The sequence below is a fragment of the Parasteatoda tepidariorum genome, chromosome 6 (genome assembly GCF_043381705.1).
Source record: "Parasteatoda tepidariorum isolate YZ-2023 chromosome 6, CAS_Ptep_4.0, whole genome shotgun sequence".
Classification (NCBI taxonomy): Eukaryota; Metazoa; Arthropoda; class Arachnida; order Araneae; family Theridiidae; genus Parasteatoda; species Parasteatoda tepidariorum.
In genome coordinates this window covers 80,534,305-80,558,982 of record NC_092209.1, presented here as the reverse complement: position 1 = coordinate 80,558,982, position 24,678 = coordinate 80,534,305, and the positions used below count along the sequence as shown (strand labels likewise).

The following is a 24,678-nucleotide window of genomic DNA, read 5'->3' as shown; positions in this document are numbered from 1 at the left end:
TGACAGCGAGGAGATTCTAACCCGTGATCCATTTACCACTGAGGATATTTTACGTCAGCACTGTGGTCGGTGTAAGCCGGATGTGGAATATATATAGAACCCATAAAATAAGTTAAAAATACAAAGAAAACAAATAAAAAAAAATTTTTTTTAGAGAGATGAAAAAATAAGTAATAAATAAAATGTTTTTAAAAATATTTAAAAATTAAACAAAATTAAAAAAGCCGATAAAAATAAAGAAAAGATAAAATCTCGTCGTCAGCTCACACGATTCTATACGCAAAAAAGAGTGCTTTCTAATATTGTACTAATATAGCCAAAGAAAAATATATCAATACAATAGTGTGAGGAGCACCAAAAATTTTAAAAGAAAATAAAACATATTAAGCAAAAAATACAAAATAAAGCATTTCAAGCAAAACATAGAAAATAAAAATTCAAGAAAAATATGGAATAAAACACAAAATGTATCATGTAAAACTTGTAGCAAATTCAAATGTACTTCCACTTACCGGCGTCTTGTAAAAATGATTTAAAATATTTTCGTAACAAGTTTACCACATTATAAAATATGAGAATAAAAGCGTAAATGGAGGATAGTCTAATGTATTTTAAGGCGCATTCTTACTGAAGTACTGAACCACATTTGATTTGTCAGTTACCTTGGATTGGCTCGAAACTGGATATGCAGAAGGTAATAATATTTATACTCGATAATTCAAAGTTTATGATTAATAGGTACGTTGGTAAATACCTAAAGTACCTACGAACCTATGATTAATAAAAGTTGAGCTCTAATTATAAAATTTTACTGATTTTTAGAGTAATTATTTATATTTACTATTAAAAAATTAACAATAATTTTTGGTTAAATATTAGAAGATATTTTTAGCCATTGATTTACCCGAATTGGATTTGCACATGGGAAATATAAATTTAGTTAAAAAAAATTATTTTGATTTAAACTTTTTTTTAATATTTTAAAAAACATTTTATTTATTATGATTTTTTTCCTTTTTTTTTTTGAAAAAAAATTTTTTTTTTTAATGTTTTCTTTGCATTTTTAACTTCCTTCCTCCATAAAATTTTTCCTTTTTTCATAAAATAACCCTCCATAATTCACGAACAGTTCAAAAAGTGAAAGGTAACTTACGTTTCACAGGTCTCCTCTCGATGTTTTTACTGCCTGCTACCTTTCGAACATAATTATCTGGATATTGGTCAGCTTTTTTACCATAGTAGTCTCTTATGGAAGGATCAGCACCTGAAAAAAATGTGTATCGCCGGCTCATTATTTAGAAAATGGCTTGATTTTCACTTGGCTTTGGTTTGGCGACAGAGTGGGATTCATCGCCAGCCATACCGCGGAAGAAAATTTTCGTCGCAAATTCTCCTTAATCCTACTCATTTAAAATTTCGAGCCGTGATGGCTAAGGGGATAGCGAACTCGCCTTCCAATGAGGTGAACTGGGTTTAAATCCCAGGGATGGCTGTTCAATACGAATCCGCATCCGACTTGCACCGACCACAGTGCTGACGTTAAATATTCTCAGTGGTAGGCTGATCATGGGTTAGAGTCCCTTTGTCGTCAGGCTAACCGTGGGACGTTCTCGGGGTTTTCCTCTCCGTGTAACGCAAATGAGGGTTAATTCCATCAAAAAGTCCTCCAAGAAGGCAAATTTCTCCCGATACTTGATCCTGGAGTTCCCTTGTCTTCTGGATTGGGTTCGAAATTATAAGAATACGGAGTTGAACATAGGTAGTCGTAAACCCAAAAATTTTAATCGGATGTTCAAAGACGGTTATAATATAAAATAAAATTTAAAAGAAATTTAGGGCAAACCTGGAGTAAGTCAATAAGTTTCAGTTACTGAAAGAAAAAATATTTCAAAATATTAAAATGCAAACATTTTATTAGATGAAAACTCCACCGTTTGCGTAATTTTAAATTATCTTATCATAATTTATTTTCCTTTTCAAAGTTTAAAATTTTCTTTTCAGTATTTGAAACTTCATCGCTTACTCTAGGACTATCTGATGTCCTACTTCTGCCCAATACATTTTAAATTAGTAATGAAGGAAAACGAGAAATCGAGAGGAAAAATTTCTCCCGCAGTATGGCCTTCTCTTATGGATGGTCTAAAGATGTAAGCCGCTGGGAACAATAACTTAGAGTGGATAACGAGCCACGAAATCCATCCACGGGAAATCAGATAATGTTAGATCAGACAATTACGACGAATCAACGTGAAATAAAATTAGTTCTTGATTCACTTGCTCAGGTTACAGTAATGACGCGATAAATATTCTCATTGGCAGTTATGGTTTTGGATAAAATACCTTTGTGGTCGAACTAACCGTGGGAGGATTTCTATTCTGCGTAATGCGAATGCTGATTAGTTCCATTAAGCCGACCCAATTTTTGGCGTATACGACTTCTGATGTTCAATTCCGTAGCCTTGTAATTTTAAACACAATCCAGAAGACAAGGGAATTACTGGATCAAGTATCAAGTGAAATTTGCCTTCGTGGAGAAATTTTTAGATGGAAATAACCCGCATTTGCGTTACATGGAGAGGAAAACCACGAAAACTCTCCACGGTTAGCTTGATGGTAAGGGGACTCTAACCCATGATCCGTCTATCACTGAGGATATTTCACGTCAGCACTGTGTTCGGTGAAAGCCGGATACGGAATTCGTATCGACCAGCCGTCGTTGGGATTCGAACCCGGCTCACTTCATTGGGAGGCGAACGCTCAATCCCCTGAGCCATCACGGCTCATGCATGCCATTTGAAAAAAAAAATATTTCAAATGGCATGCATGATTAATATATTATATAAAAAATCGGTCGTTGAACAGCAGACCCCATTTTTCGGTTATACGGCTACTAATGTTTAACTTCATAGCCTTTTAATTTTGAACCCAATCCAGAAGACAAGGGAACCCCTGGAACGAGAATTGAGAGAAATTTGCTTTCGTGTAAGATTTCTTGATGGAATTAACCCGCATTCGCTTACATGAAAAGGAAAACCTCCCATGGTAAGCCTGACGGCGAAAGGGCTCTAACCCAAGATCCGTCTACCACTGAGGATATCTTACTTCAGCACTGAGGTCGGTGTAAGCCGGATGTGGAATTCATATCGACCAGCCATCGCTTGGTTTTGAACCCGGTTTCACCTCAGTGGAAGGCGAACGTTCTATCCCCGGAGCCATCACGGTTCTCCTGAATTCTGCTGCCTTCTGGATTAGTTTCAAAGCATTGATTTCAGCATTGTCAACCCTGCCCAAGCAAGCATTATTTTATACTTTTTATTTTATAACCGTCGTTGAACAGCCTACCCAATTTTGGGTTCACGACTACTAATGTTCAACTCCGCAGCCTTGTAATTTTGAACCAATAAAGAAGACAAGGAAACTCCTGGGTCAGTACCCCCAGAGGTATGATTTGTTATAGGAACATCTTCCGACGGCGGTGATCGAACCCACGACCTCTTGGACATGGGTCCAGTGCCCTACCAACCAGGCTATCCCGGCCTTTCAACTGTTAATAGCTGTTTCATCTCTAGTTTAGGCAAGAAAACAGATACGCGTTCATGTTAATCTAAAAATGTACTACTATTAGGTTTACTTGTGTTACAGCATTGTATTATTCTATTTTTTGTAATTTTTATACAAACGCAAAAAGACATTCTTTAAAGCCAACAAAAAAAATAATTGCTAGAAAAAAAAAACATGAAATTAAATTTTTTTCGTGAAGAATTTTTTTTAAAAACGCTAGAAAATAGAAAGGGAAAATTTTAAAATTTAAAAAAAAAGTCACAGCACTTTTTTTTAAAACTAGTAACGAAAGTATATGGACAAATTTTCAAAATTAACGAAATATAAACCAACCCGAAATAAAGTAATTTTCAGAATATTATAAAATATTACATAACAATTTGATATCTCTTAAAAGAAATAAATGACAAAATTATAGGTTAATGGGCCACGTATATTAAATATAGGTTACTATGTATGTATAATATTGAAACTGGATCACGAATATCGGTTACGTAAATTAAATATAGGTTATATATATAATAGAGGGCCCACAATATGGCCCTATAGATTACTATGTATGTATAATATTAAAACTGGACCACGTATATTAAATGTAGGTTATATTACCGTTACATTAAATATAGGTTATATACATAAAAGGGGCCCACATTGTGGCCCTATAGGTTACTATATTAAATATAGGTAATACATATAATAGGGGGCCCACAATGTGTCCCATAAATTACAATGTATGTATAATATTAAAACTAGACCACGTATATTAAATATAGGTTATATATATAATAGGGGACCCACAATGCGTCCCTATAGGTTACTATGTATGCATAATATTAAAACTGGACCACGTATATTAAATATAGGCTATATTACCGGGTATTAGTGTATCCTACCAGAGGAAATAATTATAGGCCTAATTAGGGGCCCACAATTTCACCCTATAGGTTACTATATATGTAAATAAAATAGTGTATTGAATAGCGTTTTAAATATTAAAAAAAAAAGGTCACATGAATGATATTTCCGACGAAAAAAGTGACGATGGGGTCGAGGGTTGGCAGACAATTTTTCAATCGCTGTTTGTTATATTGGGTCGCCCTGGGGCAACTGTTGCCCCCTAATAGGTACGGCTACTACGCCAAATGAGTTCGATGCAATTCATTGAAATAAATGACAGACAAATGTATAAGGAGGGATCGATTTTCCAAATGACACTTCTTGGGGTGTATCATTAGATCTGTCGCCCAGATAATGAATAATGTAAGATGACCAACAATCCTATTTAATTCAATTCAATTGGAACCCCTCCCTTTGTGATTGTTTTAATTGCTTCAGATGCAGCTGATTTTGATCTCTGTCTGGTAACCTTGATGGTCTCGATCTCTCACGGTTTATAGTGGGAAAATAAAGAGGAGGTCATTACAGTTAGTTTCAAAAGGAATTCATTTGTTTTATTCTAGTTTATTTTATATTTTAATTTTATTAGAAGTTTCTCTCATTGGGTGACAAATTACAGTTTCTCTTTTGTGTCTGGTTTTTGTCCGGCTGTGAAAGGAGAATTTCACTCATTATTTGACCAAGTATTTTTCTTGATTTTTGATAATTTACCACGGTTTAACAGTGGAAGAAGGCGAGTTTCCCTCATTATTTGACAAAGTATTGTTCTTGAATTTTGATAATTTCCCACGGTTTAACAGTGGAAGAAGGCGAGTTTCCCTCATTATTTGACAAAGTATTTTTCTTGAATTTTGATAATTTCCCACGGTTTAACAGTGGAAGAAGGTGAGTTTCCCTCATTATTTGACAAAGTATTTTTCGTGATTTTCGACAGAGTTTCTCTTGGTTTAACAGTGGAAGAAGGAGAATTTCTTTCTTTATTTGACCACGTATTTTTCTTGGTTTTTGATAAAGTTTCTCTCGGTTTAACAGTGGAAGAAGGTGAGTTTCCCTCATTATTAGACCAAGTATTTTTCTTAATCTTTGATAGAGTTTCTCTTGGTTTAACAGAGGAAGAAGGAGAATTTCTTTCTTTATTTGACCACGTATTTTTCTTGATTTTTGATGAAGTTTCTCTTGATTTAACAGTGGACGAAGGAGAGTTTCTCTTATTATTTGACCAAGTATTTTTGTCGATTTTTAATACAGTTTCCCTTGATTTAATAGTGGAAGAAGGAGAGATTCCCTCATTTTTGAAAAAGTTTTTTTGACTTTTGGATTAAGTTTCCTTCAAATTCCTTCATCATGTGACAACATATTTTCCTATACTTTTGGGCTCATAGTTTCTTTCCCTCATTGTTTGTCAAAACTGTCTCCTTGACACTTGCGTTAGGTAGCTGCATTGCACTGAGAGGTAATAACAATTTAACGAAACTCCCAAAATATCCCCCGCAGTCTTTCGTCGCGAGAAATCTTAACGTTTGTTGTTTTTCTGTTCTGAAAGAAAGCATGGCTATTTTTAGAATTGTAATCTCTCGACTATTGTAACCGACTTTAAAAAAAAAAAAAAAAGAAAAAAGAAGGACAGTGGATTTTTGAAGAAAAAAACTGTCCAACAGTTTGTATACTCATACTCATTACAGTTAGTATGTAAGACACAAAAACGTACTTTTCCTGAATAAAAATATCTTTTTTTGACGGATTCGGATTTTTGAATCCCAAATTATAGGGGGTAGAAGCAATCAGGGAAATATGGCTCCTATAATTTGGTCAGGAGAGCTTTTCGAAATTTATATATTTTGCTATATCATTGGAATTCCAAAGCGAATTTACATAATTTTGCACACAGTGATAAAACGCGTTTATCCAAAGATAATTCCATGCACAAAATAACTTTTAGTAAATATTTATCATTTTTTGTTATTTTATTTAATATTAGTCGAAAAAATATTGAATTGAAAAGTATAAAATATGAATGGATTAATAAATATTTCACAATTACATCTATTATTAATTTTATGATGATTACAACGAAAAATACCAGCAGATTCTGTCTTTAATATTATAACCATATCAGTGATTTTTCTGTCCAATGGGAATGCACAAAACGATAAAAACAACAATTACATCTTAACGTTTCAGCAACTTTCATTATTTTCAAGTGGTCAAAATCAAGATTAAGATCAAGATTTTGCATGGAAAACTTTTCACGTATAGAAAAAATAGAAATTAAATCATTTAAGAATTGCCGAGCATTAAGGCCTGTTTACACGGTCCGATTTCTTGAATCCGAGAAGTTGAACGGATTTCTCTGTCCAAGAAATTGGATGATTCGTTGACACTATCCAAGTTCTTGAATGTCGCTGATTCGTTGAAAGAAAAACTTGCGCATGAGCATTGTTCGTATTCAACATTATAAAATAATACTTACATAAGTTTAAAATTACTAAATAAATTCAAATAAAATCATAATAACACAAATAAACCGCAACAGATCAATTTATTTGGACTAAAATATATGAAAACAGACAAGAAGATGACATAATTTGCTGCCTGATTGTTGACGTCACAAAGACGTCACAAGAAATTGGATCGTCTAAACAGGCCTTTATACCGGTTATTCAAGAGAAAACAATGACTTTAATGATTTCGATATTTACTTTTCTGACACAATCGAAATTTAAATGCGCGATTCGAATTTCGAGTGTTGTAAGAAAATTGTCAGGAAATTACCGGAATTTCAAAAAGAAGTGAAAATACAATGGTTAGCAATACAAAACTGAGAAAGAAAAAGAAAAATATAACTTGGATTTAAGATAAAGTAGGTAGAAATAAATCAAGCTAAAAGTGTGTATTTAAATAAACTATTCGAAACGTGCGAATCGTAATAATATCGTACCGGAATTAGAAAAATTTCGGTGGAAATGCGTGACAATATTTGTCGAAAAGTTTCTTGGATGATATTTTTAATGAAATCATAATAAATAAAGAGTGTTAAAAAGTGATTATTCAAATTCAAAATTCACGCATCGTAACAGAAAAAATTTGGAATTTTTAAAAGCATAGCTATACTCGCCGTAAAAGCTATTAAAAACCGCATAAATTATGATTGAAACTGCGCAAATTGATCAATCAAAAAATTATTTCCTATTTTTTTTCAATTTTTTACATAAATAAGCAATATAATGATTTTAAAGAAGTAATAAAGATGTCTTCCATATATTCCCCTTTTTCGATTAGAATTGTTCGCATAAACGGCAGAAAAATACCCAGCCCTAAAAAAGTTTGTAGCGAAAGTGGGCTAACTTGTCATAAATATACAATTTTTGTATCTCTAATACTAATATTTTGACGGAAGTAGAAATGAATTTATCGTAGTAGATTAATTAGTAGTAGAAATGAATTTATCGTTATATGCTGTTTTCGCTACATCGAGTTTTAAATGCATTAAAAAAATTATGTCCCGAACACTTCTTCCTATCTAAGTGAGACATTTTTTAAGTGTTTTCCCATTTCATTGGAACTGATCATCTACACACCTAGCTTGTGCTCAAGAATAAAACAATTCTAACTTGCAGTTCATTTTAACAATTAGCTTACTCATTGTTTACGTTTGTTATTTAAATACAAAAAACTTCCGTCTTTCCCTACCAACAATACTCTAATTTAATTGTTACAAGATTAGTAACGAAACATTGTTTAGTTTCAGTCATTTCCATTTTGATAGTGGTGCGATCAACTTGTTCTTTTTAAGCTCTTTTCAAAAAAAGCGTTTTAAATACCCACTGACATTATGAAGTGGTTTAGAAGGATCTGCAAGTTCTTTTCCAAATTCAATTGCTGTTCAATGCACAGCGTTGGACAGGGTGAACATTGTTCACTTGCAATTGGATTTTCTGAGCCAGACAGAGTAATTTTTCTGTATGGCCCAGAGAGATTGATTTAATCTCTCTGAATGTCCGTGATAAGTAGCATCAGCATGTTCTGAGGGTTACGCTGTGTCCGGACCTTTTCTTGCAGTTGCTTTTTCTGTGATTTTTGGCTTTAAGACAATTAAAAATCAAAATATTTCTTGCATTTTACACGATTTTTGGCCGAAGGACAATTAAAAATCGAATCACTATCTGCTTTTTATACGGTTTTTGGCGGGACAATTAAAAACCGACCCTATCCGATGTGGCACCACCTTGTCGCGGTGGATTGGCTTTAAACAAAGAGTGCCACAACAACTTCAGTAACTTGAAAATAAGAATAAAATATTTATATCACGGTATATTCGACAAAATTATAGGTTTAGATTCCAACTTAATAATACTTCTAAATGTAAATTTATGTATTAACCACTGTTTAAGCTCGTGGAAGATATTGAATGTTTTTAAATAGTTTCACTTGTAAAAAAATATTTTAGTCACCATATTGCTCATAAACAAATAATGATATCATTGATTAATATGTTTTGATTCATGCAACTAAATCATTTCAAAAAATTATATTGAAATATAAAATTATAATTTAAAACGTGCGATTTTTGATAACTTAGAAATTTGATTTAATTTGATAAAATAAACCCTCGTTATTTCAATGTAAAACTTGGGTTTGATTCAGTTTAAGAAGCAAAGTCTAACTGCTATCAAACATTTGAAAAATTTTATCGATGTCAATTGTTGATTATTGTAAACCCGAGAAACTAATACATCTTATAAAGGCTTGAAAAAGGTAATAACGAATCTAAAAGGGAGTCTTCTGAATTACATTTGATCTGATGATCAGATTTTCATCTTCTACAGTTCTCAGTGACATAAAAACATACTTTTTCAATCTTAATTTTCAATGCAATTTTTCAATCTTAACAATGAGATTTAAAGCTTTCAGATGCTTGGGAAACCTACAATAAATTACGAAAGAAAACATGTATTTTTGAACAGCCCTATGCCAAAAAATTAAGCAAAATTAAACTTGTAACTGGTATCGATTACTTAAGTTGTTTATTTTTATTAACTGCTTAAAACGTCGTAAACCTAGCGTAAATATTTATGAAGATACGGACATTTTCATAGAAAAACAAATTTTTGAAGCAATTTAAAATTAATTAAAAAATTATTGGTTTAAAGTTTGAAAATTGGTTAAAAGCTGCGGTGGATATGAGTATATAAAATAAGTTCTTCTATACTACGCATGCACCGAAAAAATTAAAAAAAGATTTTTTATACTTTTGTAATTGGCAACGAACGATAAAGTTTAACTTAAAAATCTCAAAAATTTAAAAAAGTTTCAAGCACTTTTCTAAGTAGTTTTTGTAATTTTTAAAAGAAAGCTCAAAACGATAAGGGGTTACTCACAAATTTCATTATGTACTATTAAACAAGATTTATTAAAAATGAAATTGTGGGGGATCATATCCTATTCTTCCGCATGTTTTCTATCCTTACACCATCACATTGTTGGTTACCGGACGATTATTGTAGAGTATTATCATTTGTTATTAAATTTTGTCGTATGACACAAAATGAAATTTGTGGATAACCCCTGATCGTCTTGAGCTATCTTTTAAAAAATGCAAAAATTACTTAGCGAATTGTTTTTAATTTTTCAGATATTAGCATAAATTTTTTTTCAATAATTGCCAAATACAATTCCCTACAAAATTATGAAAAAACTTTTTAAAATTTTTCTGCACATGTGTCGTATAAAAGAACTACCTTAAATACTTATATCTTGCGCAGAAACAATGTCATGTTACCGGCTATTATTTTGTGACTGAATAGGGAAGTGAGGTGAAACATTCTCGACAATGCGCAAATATTTTGCGACATCACCCTGGGTTTCAAAAATTAAAATAGATAATGCAAGCGCTATGACAAGTTAATTCGTCATCGTCAATTATGTGTTTTGAGTTTGAAAATCTCACTGAAATTCACTGTAATTTCTAAGGCACAATGAACTCTTAAAATTGACAGAATGAATGAATGAATTTGTATTTTTTTTGAATTTAATACCAAATTGAAAGAAAGTGAAACCACAATGATCTAACTTTAAGCCGCGATAGCACAGCGGATAGGGTGTTCGCCTTTCAATGAGATGAACCGAGTTCGAATCCCAGTGATGGTTGGTCGATACGAATTCCGCACCCGGCTTGCACCGTCTACAGTGTTGACGTAAAATATTCTAAGTGTTAGATGGATCATAGGTTAGGGTTCCCTTGCCGTCAGGCTAACCCATGGGAGGTTTAAGTGGATTTTACTCTCCATATAAAGCAAATGCGGGCTAGTTTCATCAAAAATTCCCTCCAGAACTTTATTCAAGAGTTTCTTCGTCTTCTGGATTGGGTTCAAAATTATAAGGCTATGGAGTAGAACATTAGTAGGCGTAAACCCGAGAAATTTGGTCGGCTTTTCAACGACGGTTATAAAATAAAAATGATCTTACATTGAGCAGTGATGGCTCAGGGGATAGAGCGTTCGCCTCCCAAAAAAGTGAACCGGATTCGAATCCCATCGATAACTGGTCGATGCGAATTTCGCAACCGGCTTACACCGACTATAGTGCATGGATCATGGGTTCGAGTCCCCTTGTCAACAGGCTAATCCTGGGAGGTTTTGGTGGATTTTCTCCCCCATGTAACGCAAATGCGGGCTAGTTCTATCAAAAAGTCCTCCACGAAGGCAAATTTCTCCCAATCCAGGAGTTCCCTTGTGTTCTGGATTGGGCTCAAAATTACAAGGCTACGGAGTTGAACATTAGTAGTCGTAAACCCGAAATGTTGGGTCAGCTGTTCAACGACGGTTATAAAATAAAAATGATCTTACTCTCTCGTATGAGCTGCGGTAATTTAAGGCAGTCATCCATGGTTGATAGTCATGCATACGTTTACTATGACGTTACTTTACGTGTAATCACGTAACGTGTTTACCGTTACGTTTCCGTATATTTGACTGTTTACGTGTTACGTGACGGTCAAATATACGTTTACTTACTAGCGGTTTCTGAGATCAAAAGTTACCAATGTTTTTCCTTCTGAGAGAGGAATTTCAAGAAAGATGTAAATGAAAAAAGGGGATGCTCTCACCATAAGTGTGTATGAGAAGATGACCAATCATGTGATGTCTGTAGAGGGAGGAGAGATGAAGAGGAGTATAACCCTGAAATGAGTCCAATAATAAACAATCATCTAAACAAATTATTTGTGATTCATTAAAAAAAAAGTGATCATTTAGTCATACTCATTATTAGAGAAATTTGCCTTGAATATAAAGCATTCACAGCAAAAGATAGCTGCTCATTTAAGGGGGAAAAAAATTAAAACCGTTACAATAAATTTATGAAAACTTTTGAATATAAAAATGAATGATGATGGCATACAATTTTTAATTTTCAAAGTTATATACTTACCCCCTGTAGTTATATTTCATGTCCATAGAAAGTAAAGATCACATGGAAAAGAAGAAAAAAGAAAACAGTTAATTAAAAATTACAAAATAAATCAAGTGAAATGCTAGATATCATATTAAACAGAGGCTGTATTTTTAAAGCAACTAGTTAAATTACAAAAATTAATAATCACAATTATTTTGGAATTTGCTAAGTCAAAGAAAGTTGCTTATTAGACTAAAACTTATTAATTTTTACGCGAGAAGAAATGTAATTCCCTTCATGTTTCCCTTAGAATATGAAAGCATTTTCTGTTTAATTTTAGTTTGAATATTAGTTTATGGCCCATTTTTCACAGGCGTCGTATGATATGATGTTTTTTTCAAAATTATATGCTATTTTCATAACTGACCTGCAACTCATGACTTAGCCCATCTGCGCTTATTCTGAAAAAGGCACAAAACGTTAATATGAAAAAAGACTAATAGTAACCGACCTACACCCGAAGGAGTTTTCGGATAAGGGTTTCACCCGTTGTCACGTGAACTAAACACTACAAAATTACACTTTTTGATGGAACTCACCGGCGTAAGCGCTACACGGAGACGAAAACCACAAAAACCTCCCACGGTTAGTCTGAAGGCACGGGGACTCTATCCCATGATACGTCTACCACTGAGGATATTTAACGTCAGCACTGTGGGGCCCGTACAAGCCGGATGCAGAATTCGTATCGACCAGCTATCGTTCAGATTCGAACCCGGTTCACCACTCTTGCCATTAGGCTGTTACTGTCATATTTTATACGTATTTCATTTTTCTCTTCATATGAATTGAATTGAATTTGAATTTAAAAAATTCTTTTTTTTTTTTTCATTTATAAACTGNGTTTATTTCTTTCCTTTTTTTTTTTTTTTACTAAATTCTAATTTGTACGAAAACGAAAGTCATATAAGGAAGAATTAATATAATAAAAAAAGTGAAAGATTACGTGTCACCCAATTGTATATATAATCAAAATAATTTGAAAAAATTCAAAATCGAATTGATCATGTCAGCGAAATGATTTTGTTCAGCGAATTGATCATGTCGACGAAGTTATTTTATCAGGGAAGTAAGTAATCGTGTCGGTGAAATAATCGTCAAAGCAAAGTGATCTGTCGGTGGGGTCGATGATTATCGGCGATAGGAACACGATCCATTTTAATTGCTTACTGATAAGTAAAACAGAAAAATAGAAACTTGAAAATCTGGATTAAAAAAAAAATAGCATAAAATCCTGTACATTTTATTTTTGTGCACGAAAAAAAAGCAATTGGTATTTAACAAGTATAATCATACTTACATTCTATAACATTATATTAGCAGGTTACAATCCGAAGGCAGATGGTTGAAGATTATGAAAGAAAAAGAAGTTAAAATTAGAAAATATGTATACATGAGAAATCTTCAGTAACAATTTTTAAATTAAAAGAGTTAATTACTAGCTCTTTATAACCAACCACATACCTAGAGAGCCTACAGGGACTCTACACATACCGTAATTGGACTAACTTCTTTCCATATATAAGTTCGTGCAATAGAAATGAGTTGCGATTTTTAAATTATCAACGTTTGCAATAGAGATAAAAATTGCAATTTAAGTGAAATCCGCATTTATTACTTTTTATTTTAGACTAAAATCTTTTTGCACTTTTATGAAGATTGTTAGTTCAACAATTTATACTTGTATTGCATTGTTATTTAATCTATAATAATAAAAGAAAGAGAGCGTGTGTCCATATTATGATTCAAGTACTAGTGTGCTAGGGACCTGAAATTAGGACAGCAGGTGAAAGTAATAGTTTCAGTTCTCCATCCAAAAAATCGTTTAAAAATTTCAATTAGTTCGTTCGTAAAAAAAAATTTTTTTTTTCATTGGTTTAGCATTAGTCATTGTTATAACTTAAATTGTAGACAGCCTTTCTTAAATCTAATATTTAAAATGTAATATCTGTGATAATTGCAGCTTGATTGATTTAAAATAAAAATTTATTAAAAACCATGTGCTTATTCTGCCAATAGTTCCATTGCTAATGAAATATGCTATTTTCATAAAACAAGAAAATCCTCAATGAACTTAAATTAAAATTTGGAAAAATCATTTATGTACTGAAAAGCAAAATTAACGGAAAAAAATTACTTATTGATTTCGAGGGACCTATTATTACCTATTATTGACGCCAATTAATTTTGGTTAGTATTATAGTAATAAGTTCTGCTTTAATAGGTACCACATAATTCTAATATAGATCTTTAACATAATTACTGAAGTACCTAATATAGGTTGAGGTAATAAGTTTCGTATAAGTACAGTGATAAAAGTGATAAGTACACGAGATTTGATTGATTGTGATAAATTTTGATCATCATGAGATGACTTCGGGGGTGCTGATGCTATATATTACAATTAATAGCTATATGATGCTAAATAACAGTTAATAATTATTTTGATGACATGAAGTTCGAAAAACTTGCGTTGCTTAATCCAATAACGTAAAGCTACCGGGAAGAGCAAAAAATAATAAATAAATAAAATTCGAATTATATTAGCTTTCATAATCTAGCTTCTAGATAGCATTTTATAAACTTATATAGTTTCTATAGATTCAACGTAGAAAAAACGCCACTGAATGAAATCGAGTTTGAATTTTGTTTAAAAAAATGAATCAATACCTACAGATCTTATATTTGGACTTATTTTATAGGATCCAGCAATCAGTTTGACAACATTAGCATCACCATGTTTAGCTGCCCAATGAAGAGCCGTCTACAACAGAAATAAATAACTTTATACTTATATTCCTTAAAAAAAGAAAAAATAATAATAATAAATAAATAAAAAAATCATAAAATAGTTGATGCATATGTAAATGATAAGGGTAGGATTGTTTTATTTTTATTTTCAGATCCCGTTGGACCATAGAAAAAAAAGTGAGGAATAAAATGAATTGATTATCAAATGATAACTATGTTTTTTCTTAATTAAATAAACCACCTCTATGCAAATAGCCGTTTTCATTCTACAATGAGCTGTCGGGTTAAATGGTTTACAACATTTTCAAACTAATCTGATATTTTCAAGACTTATTACTCATATTAATTAGAAATATATTATTCACTGTTAGCATGATTTATTTCAGGCAGTTTGCAATAAGTCTAAGCTAAATCTGATAGATGAGAATTCAATTTTTTTTTTTGATTTTTGCATTTCCTGATTAGCAGGAAGGCAATTAAGCTGATTGTAATAAGCCCGAAAAATATTGGGCTAAAAAGAAAATGCTGACGACTCTTTGCAATGAGGTTGGATTCTTCAATAAGTCGATTCAATATAAAATATAACACAACATGCATCAACATAAAAAGGAGGATCTATTCGCCAAAAATGATTACAGAAATTTCCCACAGATCATTTAAAAAAGATCATCTTCCTCCCTGAGCAACTGCAGGTAAAGATACTGATTAATAATATTTATAAGAAAATAACTAAAAACAATTGCTGCGTTCTTATGGTATAGTACCGCCCCTAAAAAGCCAGGGTGCGTAGTCAGATTTTTCAACAAAAAATAAGCACCTTTTAAGTATTTTTTAAGCACTCAAAAAATATTTTTAATCACTTTCCAAAAAAAAAAAAAATTCCTAATTAGGATCTGTGCAGTGATAAAAATTTTTTTTTTCTCCATCGTTTAAAGTTCTTAATATGCAAACATAAAAACAATAAAATTCAAAAACATTACACAATCATGATAGAACTAGTTTCTGAAAAATATTGCAGAGAAAATTGCGAGAATCATGAACATTTTTTTTGTAATTTAGAACAATAATCGACACGGCAATCAAAAAACCTCTTTTTAAAAGATAGAAAACTAAGCACTTTTTATAAATCCCGAATAAGCACCTTTAAGCACTTTTTAAAAACGTTACGCACCCTACTGGACTATTTTATGCTTCTCATTTGTTTTTAATTTAATGTTAAATAATTTCATTCTTGCCTAAAATATTTGTCACAAGCTCATTTTTTTCTTAAAATGGAAATTAATGTAACCCAAACGAAAATGCAAATGGTAAATAAACCTTAACTGATTGACGTATATAGCAGTATAAAACACTTAAACTGTTTAAACTGTGACAGGGGGTAGCTTTGTTTTCACGTTTAAACAGATACTTCTAAATCTTTAAAGGAAAAGATGAAGAAATTCTATCCGTTGTAAATCACAAGTTCTGTGTGGCTTATTGAAAGAAGAGGGGGGTAGGAGGAGAAGGGAGGACCGAAAATTTTGTTTCGAATCCGAATAAAAATTAAATCAGGAACTGACTCGCGGTGGTCTTTTCCACCAATTGTTGAGTCATGAGGCTCGGTGTGACGCAACTGTTGCGGCCCCCCCGCGGACGTTTGCAGCAGATTTGTGGGCCATTATCCGACACTAAATATTCCTCCGGTCCGTAGCTGACGTTCGTGGGGCCATTTTTTATGGTGGAGGGGGGGAGGCTTGAGGTAAGAAGGGTGGTCTGGCCTGTTGATTGTCTGAAAACGATCCTTGTTCTTTCTAATGGATCGGTTGTCCGATCAGAGAGTACTAAATTCCGGTTACAGTTTCTGGATGGCATAAAATAGTGGAAGTTCCGTCTCTCTCTTTCTCATTGTCTTTTAAGAGCGTGTGTGGGTGACTTTAAAAAATAAAAAAAGAAATGTAATGAGAGAAATAGTTCTTCCATTGTAGCTCAAATTGAAACCCTGAAAACATATTTTTGTTTAAATTATTTTTCAATTTGTATAGCAACGATGCTATTTCATTTTAAATCAAGGCTACGAAGTTCAATTCAATGGGAAAAATCGTTTGCCCTGCCACAGAACGAACTTTCTTAGCTATTAACCTGAGTATATGTGCAGTGTGCAGCAGCAACATTTCAAGCGTCGAACATACATATATATATACATATACATATATATTTGTGAGTGTTATAGGGAGTAATTTAAATTATAGAACAGGGGTGGCCAAGCTCCTTGATAGTCGAGCCATTTTTCAAAATTTAAAATTTTCCGCGAGCCGCAGTTAAATACGTATTCAAAAAGTATGCAAAATAGGTCTTAAAATTTTTTTTTTACATAAATTATATTTATTGAGAACATATAAGCAAAAGTACAAAATATGTGTATTGAATTTAAATATTAAAAATTAAACATATTTATTTTACTTGATAATTCTTTAAAATTTGGTGAATAATTGGTGACAGCAATTCTCAGTAATTCTTTCAGATGCTAGTTAGTTAATACTGATCGGTTTTTGGATTTAACGAATTTTAAAGTGGAATAAAATGATTCACATAAGTACGATGTTCCGAATACTGAAATAATTCTACAATCAGCCTTTTTTAATTCAGGATACTTCGATTCTGGTTCAAATTTCCGAAATTCAGTAATCGACCTCGACTTATATTTTAATTGTAAAGCTTGATCTTCTTGCATCTCTATTAATTCTAATTCTCCAGATGCTTTTTGTGTCATAATTATATTGGAAATGAAAAACTCACCTTGAATTGAACAACGTTGCACTTAGTCTTTCATATTTGTTCTCAGTAATTTAAAAGACATTTTGAAATACATACGGAGCGATAATAACTTTTTGAAATATAATATCACAAAAATTGAACGAAAGTCGGGTACATTTATCGAGAGCCACAAATAATCCATCAAAGAGCCGCATGTGGCTCGCGAGCCGCAGGTTGGCCACCTCTGTTATAGAAGCTGCGATTGTACACATTAACGATTATATATATAAAATTAGAAGAAAAAAAAAATTAAAATTTTGTTACTTACATACTTTAACCATGAAGGTAATTTCCCATCAAAAGAACACGCATGGAAAAAAAAAGAAGAAAAAAACAGATATCACATTATTATTTATTGATTATTATTTTTTACATTGTTTATTTAACTATTTTGTATAAAAACGTACTTAGAGACCCAATATCATACACTTTTTTATTCAAATAAAACACACAATTCAATAAAACAAATTGTTTAATGCCTAGAGCAGAGTTTCTTTTTTTCATTGAACACTTTTATTGTATTGTAATAATGATAATTATAACTTAAGATATGGTTAATGTATAACAGTTAAAATTTACACATTATATGAAGAAAAAAAAAGTTTATTCAGAGAAAATACGTTTTTGTATCCAATTTTGTTACTTAAAATATCGTCTGCGTAAATAATTAGCATATTTGAAGTCCCCCATTCAGATTAGGCCCTAGTTCGTAAAGATCTGATTATTAGATCAAAAGTTATTTCAGATAGTTCTTTTTTTGTGCACGCTACATTTGTTCTACCAATCAGATGAATAGTAGCCAAATCAATAAAATCTTTCTATAATTAAAAATTCAATCATTCGTTTTTGTCAAATTTCATTTTTAATACTGTGTTTTATTTATTCTTTATAGAACAGCCAAATAGATCACTCATTATTATTATTATTTTTTTTTTTTTGATGGAGTATAAGAGTAACTCAACGTACAATTGAATGATAGGCTACGACTAAATAAAAAAATTATTTTCTTTGAAATTCTGAAATTAAGTTCGTATTGTACTACTCACATAAGTTTTTTTTTTAAAAAAAAAAAGAAATAAATAAATAAAAAATCAACAGCAACCGATCTTTACCAATCGACAGAGGAATCCTTCTCTAGTATGGCAGCAGACGATGTTTAGTAAGAAAAGTAAAATAAACAAAAGAAGGAACAGAAAAATGAAATGGTTGAACTAATTACAGTTCTTATTTATTTCTCCTAAAATAAGCTGTAACATATACAACACAATCTTTAATCTTTGTTGCTGTTTTTTTTATGCTTTTTATGACTTTCGCTGATTTAGTAAACAAAAATGGGAATATTTTTGAGTGGTAATTTTGAAAGCAAAGTATTTTCCTAACACTGAAAAAAAGTTTTTTTTTATCGAATAATTTTTAAATATAAAGTCATTATGAAATAAAATGAATAATTCAGTTACATACGATGTAACTGAAATTTAAAAAGAAAAAAAAAATCTAAGTATAACATTTTAGCTTTAAAAGAAGCTACACAAATCATCGCATAAAAATAAAGATGTTTTTACTGTTGATGTAACAAGGTTGTCACTCAAATCTGAAAGAAAAAAAATTCCCTATGTTTTCCCTGTGCATATTATACACAATATATTAAAACAATCACTGTGCTCTTTTATGAACTATATTGGGCTAACTACACTAGTTATGAGCTCGTGGGTTCGAACCCCGCCGGCCGAAGACTAGTAAAGTGACTGATGCACGTTAAATCTGTCGAGTCGCAAAAGTCCTCCATGTTCCCATAACAAATCAATATCTCTGGGGGTACTGGATTGGAGATAGATCACTCTGATTCAGGTCAAAATTACGATCTGTGGATGAATGAATGGGTTCGCCCTATAAACGGGTGAGACGTATTGTGTGGCAGAAGTCAAATTCTTGGCCATAGATGGCGCCACAGAAAAACAAGAAACGCACACTGGAAACAACAACAACAGTAGTTATAATTGCTGGAAAAACTTAGAAAAAAAAGGAACAACTAAACATACTTAAATAATGCTAGTAAATGAAATACACTGATGTAAGAAATCAAACAATTGTCCCCACTTACGGGGTCAATTGTAACAGTTCATAAATTCAACTAAAACATAGGTAAATTATACGTATTATCATAGTTATGATATATTTTCTTTATTGATCAAAATAGTAGTGATATTTCAGGACAGAAAATAATAATGAGCAGAGACCTAAAGGGTTAAACTTTCAACTTTAAGGGGTTAAAAATTTTAATTTATGCTGTGAAAGGTGACAAATAAAATAATGCACATTGCAACATAATATAAATGATATAGAAAACTATTGGTGGTTCTTAAAGAGTTAAGTAATGGTTTGCAAACATAAGATTATTTATTTTCAGCTGTTACAATCGTCCCTTAACCTATTGTTACAATCGTCCCCAAGATGCCATTTCAGCTTCATTTGTTAAAAACATTGCTAGTTAATTAACAAAACTAATTTTTTTTATTGAAATGTTAATTAAGGTGTCCACTTACATATTCGGTTAATAATTTTTATTTGTTTAAACAAAATTACTTTGTTACAATATAATATTCTAATACCAAAAAAAGTACTTACGTAGCGTGAAAATATCTTTTGTGATGTAACTCTTTCAAAAGTACATAAAAATGGTTTCCAGCAGGGGTGTACAGGTATATTTATTAAATACACCTTGTGCGCCACCTAGGAACCAAATCTAGAACCCGAAATTTTTGCTCTGTTACAATTGACCCCACTCTCCCCTACATATCAAATTTCAATAAAATCGGTCCAGCAGTTCTACAGATAATCGACCGGGTCTGCAAATTCCTTTAATTTCCTACACCAGTGTAGTTTAGTATAGTTGGAATATCATTCTTAAATATCCCATGGATTACGCATTGAGTGGTCACCATTTTTTAAAAGACGAAAACAAGAAACTAAATTCTCGGTCTCTTCTTAGTTTGCAACGAAAAAGTTAAAATTCTCTACATTTTTTGTTATATTAGGTGATTTTAAAATTCCCTGTATTGTTCGAGGTTTTCCCCGTGGAGCGGCAACCCTGTGTAAAGATGAATGTCTTCTTTAAGAGGCAAATTCTCTTTCACCTATATCTTCTGATTTTTCTCTTCAAAGTATCGATGATAAGTTTTTTTCCGCAATCCTCTTTAACTTTTAAGAATAAAATTAATAAGTCATAGCATTTTTGAGAAAAATGGAGCAAAAAAACGAATCTATTTTAGAGATGTTGTTGAATATTCATGTTATAAAATAATTTTGATATTATTTTGATTTATAAAATAATCATGTTATAAAATATTAGATGTTGATAAATATGTTAAGCAATGGAATGAAATTGAGAGAGGGAAAAAAATCCAAATATGACTTACCCCCTGCGCATGACGAGATGCATATGAAAGAGATAAAAATGAATTAAGAATCAAAAAAAGACAAAAATAAATTAAGGTATTAAAGTATAGCTCTTTTTTTTTCTTCAAGTGTTTGAATTTTGAAATAATATAGTCAGTAACTTAAAAATAAGAATAATAATAGCATTGTAAACAAACAATTTAAAATAAACAATTAAAAATATGAGTAAAAATTTTAAACCATTGGTTTACAGTAATTAATATGAAAGAAGAGGGGAAAAAAAGCAAACATAAGGAAGAGTAAAAAAATGAGATCTCGTTTTGGCGATTTTCTTACGGATTCGATCGCCATTTGGCGGGAACCTCATTTACCTGATTTATTTATTAACTAAATCCAAACAATTCCATAGTTCATTTATTTGCGTTTTTTTTCTTTTTTTCTTTTTATTTAAAGAAGGAAAAACATTGTACACTCAAAAAAAAAAAAAAAAAAAAAAAAAGAATGTAGAAGAATGAAAGAATATAGTATAATATTGTATACCTATATAAATATTATACATTGTATAATATTGTATACCTTTATAAATGCTAAAAAAAAAGAAGGAAATCGATCAAAAACGACTTTTTTTTCACTCGAAATTTTAACAGTTATACCAGGATACTAGCCTAGGTTAAAAAGTTGACTATGAGTCCATGCAAGTAAAATGAAAATAAATAAATGAAAGGCAAAAACATTACGTAATTTAGAAATACAACAAAATCGTATTAATGGGTGTACATCTTACACAAATTTAACGTGGTTTAATGTTTACATCGGGTGGCACAAAATTTTCGCTCGCCATTGGCGACCAGCTATAAAAGACAAGCGAGTAAGTGGTCGACTTTACGCTGTAAGAAAGAGTTTCTCATAATTCACTAAAAATATGTCGAATTAGCTCCGAATAATATTTGAAAATCCCATGTATTCAAAATTTAAACAGAATGTACTCACATAATTTCGAATATCAGTGGTAAAAATGAATGTAAATTAGAAAACATCATCCTAATAGCTTAGACTATAACTTTATAATATTCCGGCAATTTTAACTTACTTTCGCTGTATCTTAAAAACTCTTATTTTATGGAAGCAAAAAATATTTTTTAAGTATATTACGGAAGTATTGTTGGAAATAATGCTGTGTAATTATTTTATTTTATTTCATTATCGTCGTTGAACAGCCGACCCAAGTTTATGGGTGTACGACTACTAATGTTCAACTCCGTAGCCTTGTAATTTTGAACTCAATCTAGGAAACAAGGGGACTCCTTTATCAAGTATTGGGAGACATTTGCCTTTCGTGGAGAACTTTTTGATAGAACTAACCCGTATTTGAGTTACATGGAGAGGAAAACCTCCCACGGTTAGCCTGACCGCAAGGGGACTTGAACCCATGATCCGTCTACCACTAAGATAGATTCAACAATAAGGTGCGAAATTAACAATTAATTACATACCAGTTCTATCACGAACACTACAACCGAGTGTAACCCGGGTTCATTAATGAGCGGGCTATGAGCTGCGATGTTTCAGGGGATAGAGCGTTCGCCTTCCAATGAGGTGAACCGGGTTCGAATCCAAGGGATGGTTAGCTTATACAAATTCCACATCCGGCGTGCACCGACCACACTGCTGATGTTAAATATCCTCAGTGGTAGACGGATCATGGGTTAGAGTCCCCTTGCTGCTAGGCTAACCGTGGGAGGTTTTCCTCCCATGTAACTCAAATGCGGGTTAGATCCATCAAAAAGTCCTCCTCGAAGGCAAATTTCCCCCAATACTTGATCCAGGAGTTCCCTTGTCTTCTGGATGGAGTTCAAAATTACAGGGTAACGGAGTTGAACGTTTGTAGTCGTACACCAGAAAAATTGGGTCGGCTGTTCAACAACGGTTATAAAATAAAATGAGTGGTTATTATTGTTATTGTGTTTTTGATTTAACANGCTTATACAAATTCCACATCCGGCGTGCACCGACCACACTGCTGATGTTAAATATCCTCAGTGGTAGACGGATCATGGGTTAGAGTCCCCTTGCCGCTAGGCTAACCGTGGGAGGTTTTCCTCCCATGTAACTCAAATGCGGGTTAGATCCATCAAAAAGTCCTCCTCGAAGGCAAATTTCCCCCAATACTTGATCCAGGAGTTCCCTCGTCTTCTGGATGGAGTTCAAAATTACAAGGTAACGGACTTGAACGTTTATAGTCGTACATCCGAAAAAATGGGTCGGCTGTTCAACGACGGTTATAAAATAAAATGAGTGGTTATTATTATTATTGTGTTTTTGATTTAACATAGTATCAATATAGAATACATAGTATCAATAGTATCATAGTAACATAGTATCATAGGAACATAGTATCAGAGTATCATAGTATCATAGTAACATAGTATCATAGTAACATAGTATCATAGTAACATAGTATCAATATAGTATCAATATCAATATAGTATCAAGAAAGAGTTACTTACCGAAGTGATATCCTGATACAGACAGAGTGTGGTGCAAGAAAAAGAAGAAAAGTATTTATGAGGAAAAAATTAAACAGTATTACAAAGAATAAAATAGTTTAATAGCAATCATGTAGCTAAAATAAATACAGTGAAACCTTCAGGAAAGACCACCTTTATGTAACAATCACCACTATTTACGACCACTTTTGGGAAACACGGAATTTTTTCCTTTGACTTAGTATCGAAGAAAACCTTTAGGAGGGATCATTAAAACTTCTTCCCAGCGACCGGGAAAACGTCTGCACCAAATGCGGAAAAGGTCAAGTAAGGAAACACGAAAAAAATATAAAAACAAAAAATATTAGCAAAACAAATAACTAGATTGAAATATATTCAAAATATTTGAGTGAGGGTCTTGTTTAGAAAGCTTTTTTCGACTATTCAACCTCATGTTGAAGTCCACTAAACACGATGCTATCTATGATTTACTTCTAGAGTTGAAAGTTAAATAAAATAAAAAAGTTATTTTAGAAAAAACAAGAATCTTAAACAAACAAACCTCTTCTCATATTTTAAAGCCAACCAATTTTTATGATATGAAATTAAATACAAACTTAAACAAAAAAACATAAATCAGGGCTCGAAAAACCGCCCTTCCTCGGCGGCCAAAAATTCCCAGCGGACAACGAATTTCTCGAATCCGACGTCCGCGCGGACGGCCATTTTCCCGTTAATGTTCGTGATACATTTTCAATTTTTGCTATCTTACAATCTTTTTTGAAGGAGTAGATAAAAATTTTTTTTTTTCAAGAATAGGTGTCATTAAAATTTAAGATACATAACATCGTTAAACACTAGAAAACTTCATTCCTCCGAGCCTAAGCTATTTATAAAACCTAATGCAGCAAAATGACCCACAATACAGCAACATACTGCGCATGATGTAATTGATGTTTGATGTTTTCTCTGTCTGGGAGTACTGCAGTGGTTGAAAGGGGCTTCTCAGCAATGAACNAAAAAAAAAAAAAAAAAAAAAAAAACATTACGTACTGGTCTTAGACAAGAAGCGTTAAACGCAATTGTGAACGTCTACCTAAATGGAAAACCCTTTTAAGATTTCTGTGCAGAAACCTCTGTAAATCATTGGCTTGATTGTGGAACTGGCAAACGTCATATTTGATTCCTTTAAAAAATGCAGTACCATCGGATAAATTGACATTCCAGCTAACTTGACCTTTAAATTATTTCATAAAAGAAAGAAATTATTTTATAAAAGAAATACTAGGTTACTATCAGTAACCTAGTATTTCTTTTATTACTGTATAATGTAATCCTAGTA

General features: G+C 32.1%; 1 protein-coding gene across 1 annotated transcript in view; it reads right to left on the bottom strand.

Moving 5' to 3' along the window:
* Window positions 1–24,678, bottom strand: part of LOC107439105 (ankyrin repeat domain-containing protein SOWAHB) — a 61,979-nt gene that overhangs the window by 5,943 nt on the left and 31,358 nt on the right. Inside the window, exons 7-9 of the mRNA XM_071182784.1 lie at window positions 14,585–14,674; window positions 11,564–11,636; window positions 1,154–1,264 (exon numbers count right to left, since the gene is read on the bottom strand). Of these exons, the coding sequence (XP_071038885.1) occupies window positions 1,154–1,264; window positions 11,564–11,636; window positions 14,585–14,674 (274 nt within the window). The remainder of the gene's footprint in view (window positions 1–1,153; window positions 1,265–11,563; window positions 11,637–14,584; window positions 14,675–24,678) is intronic.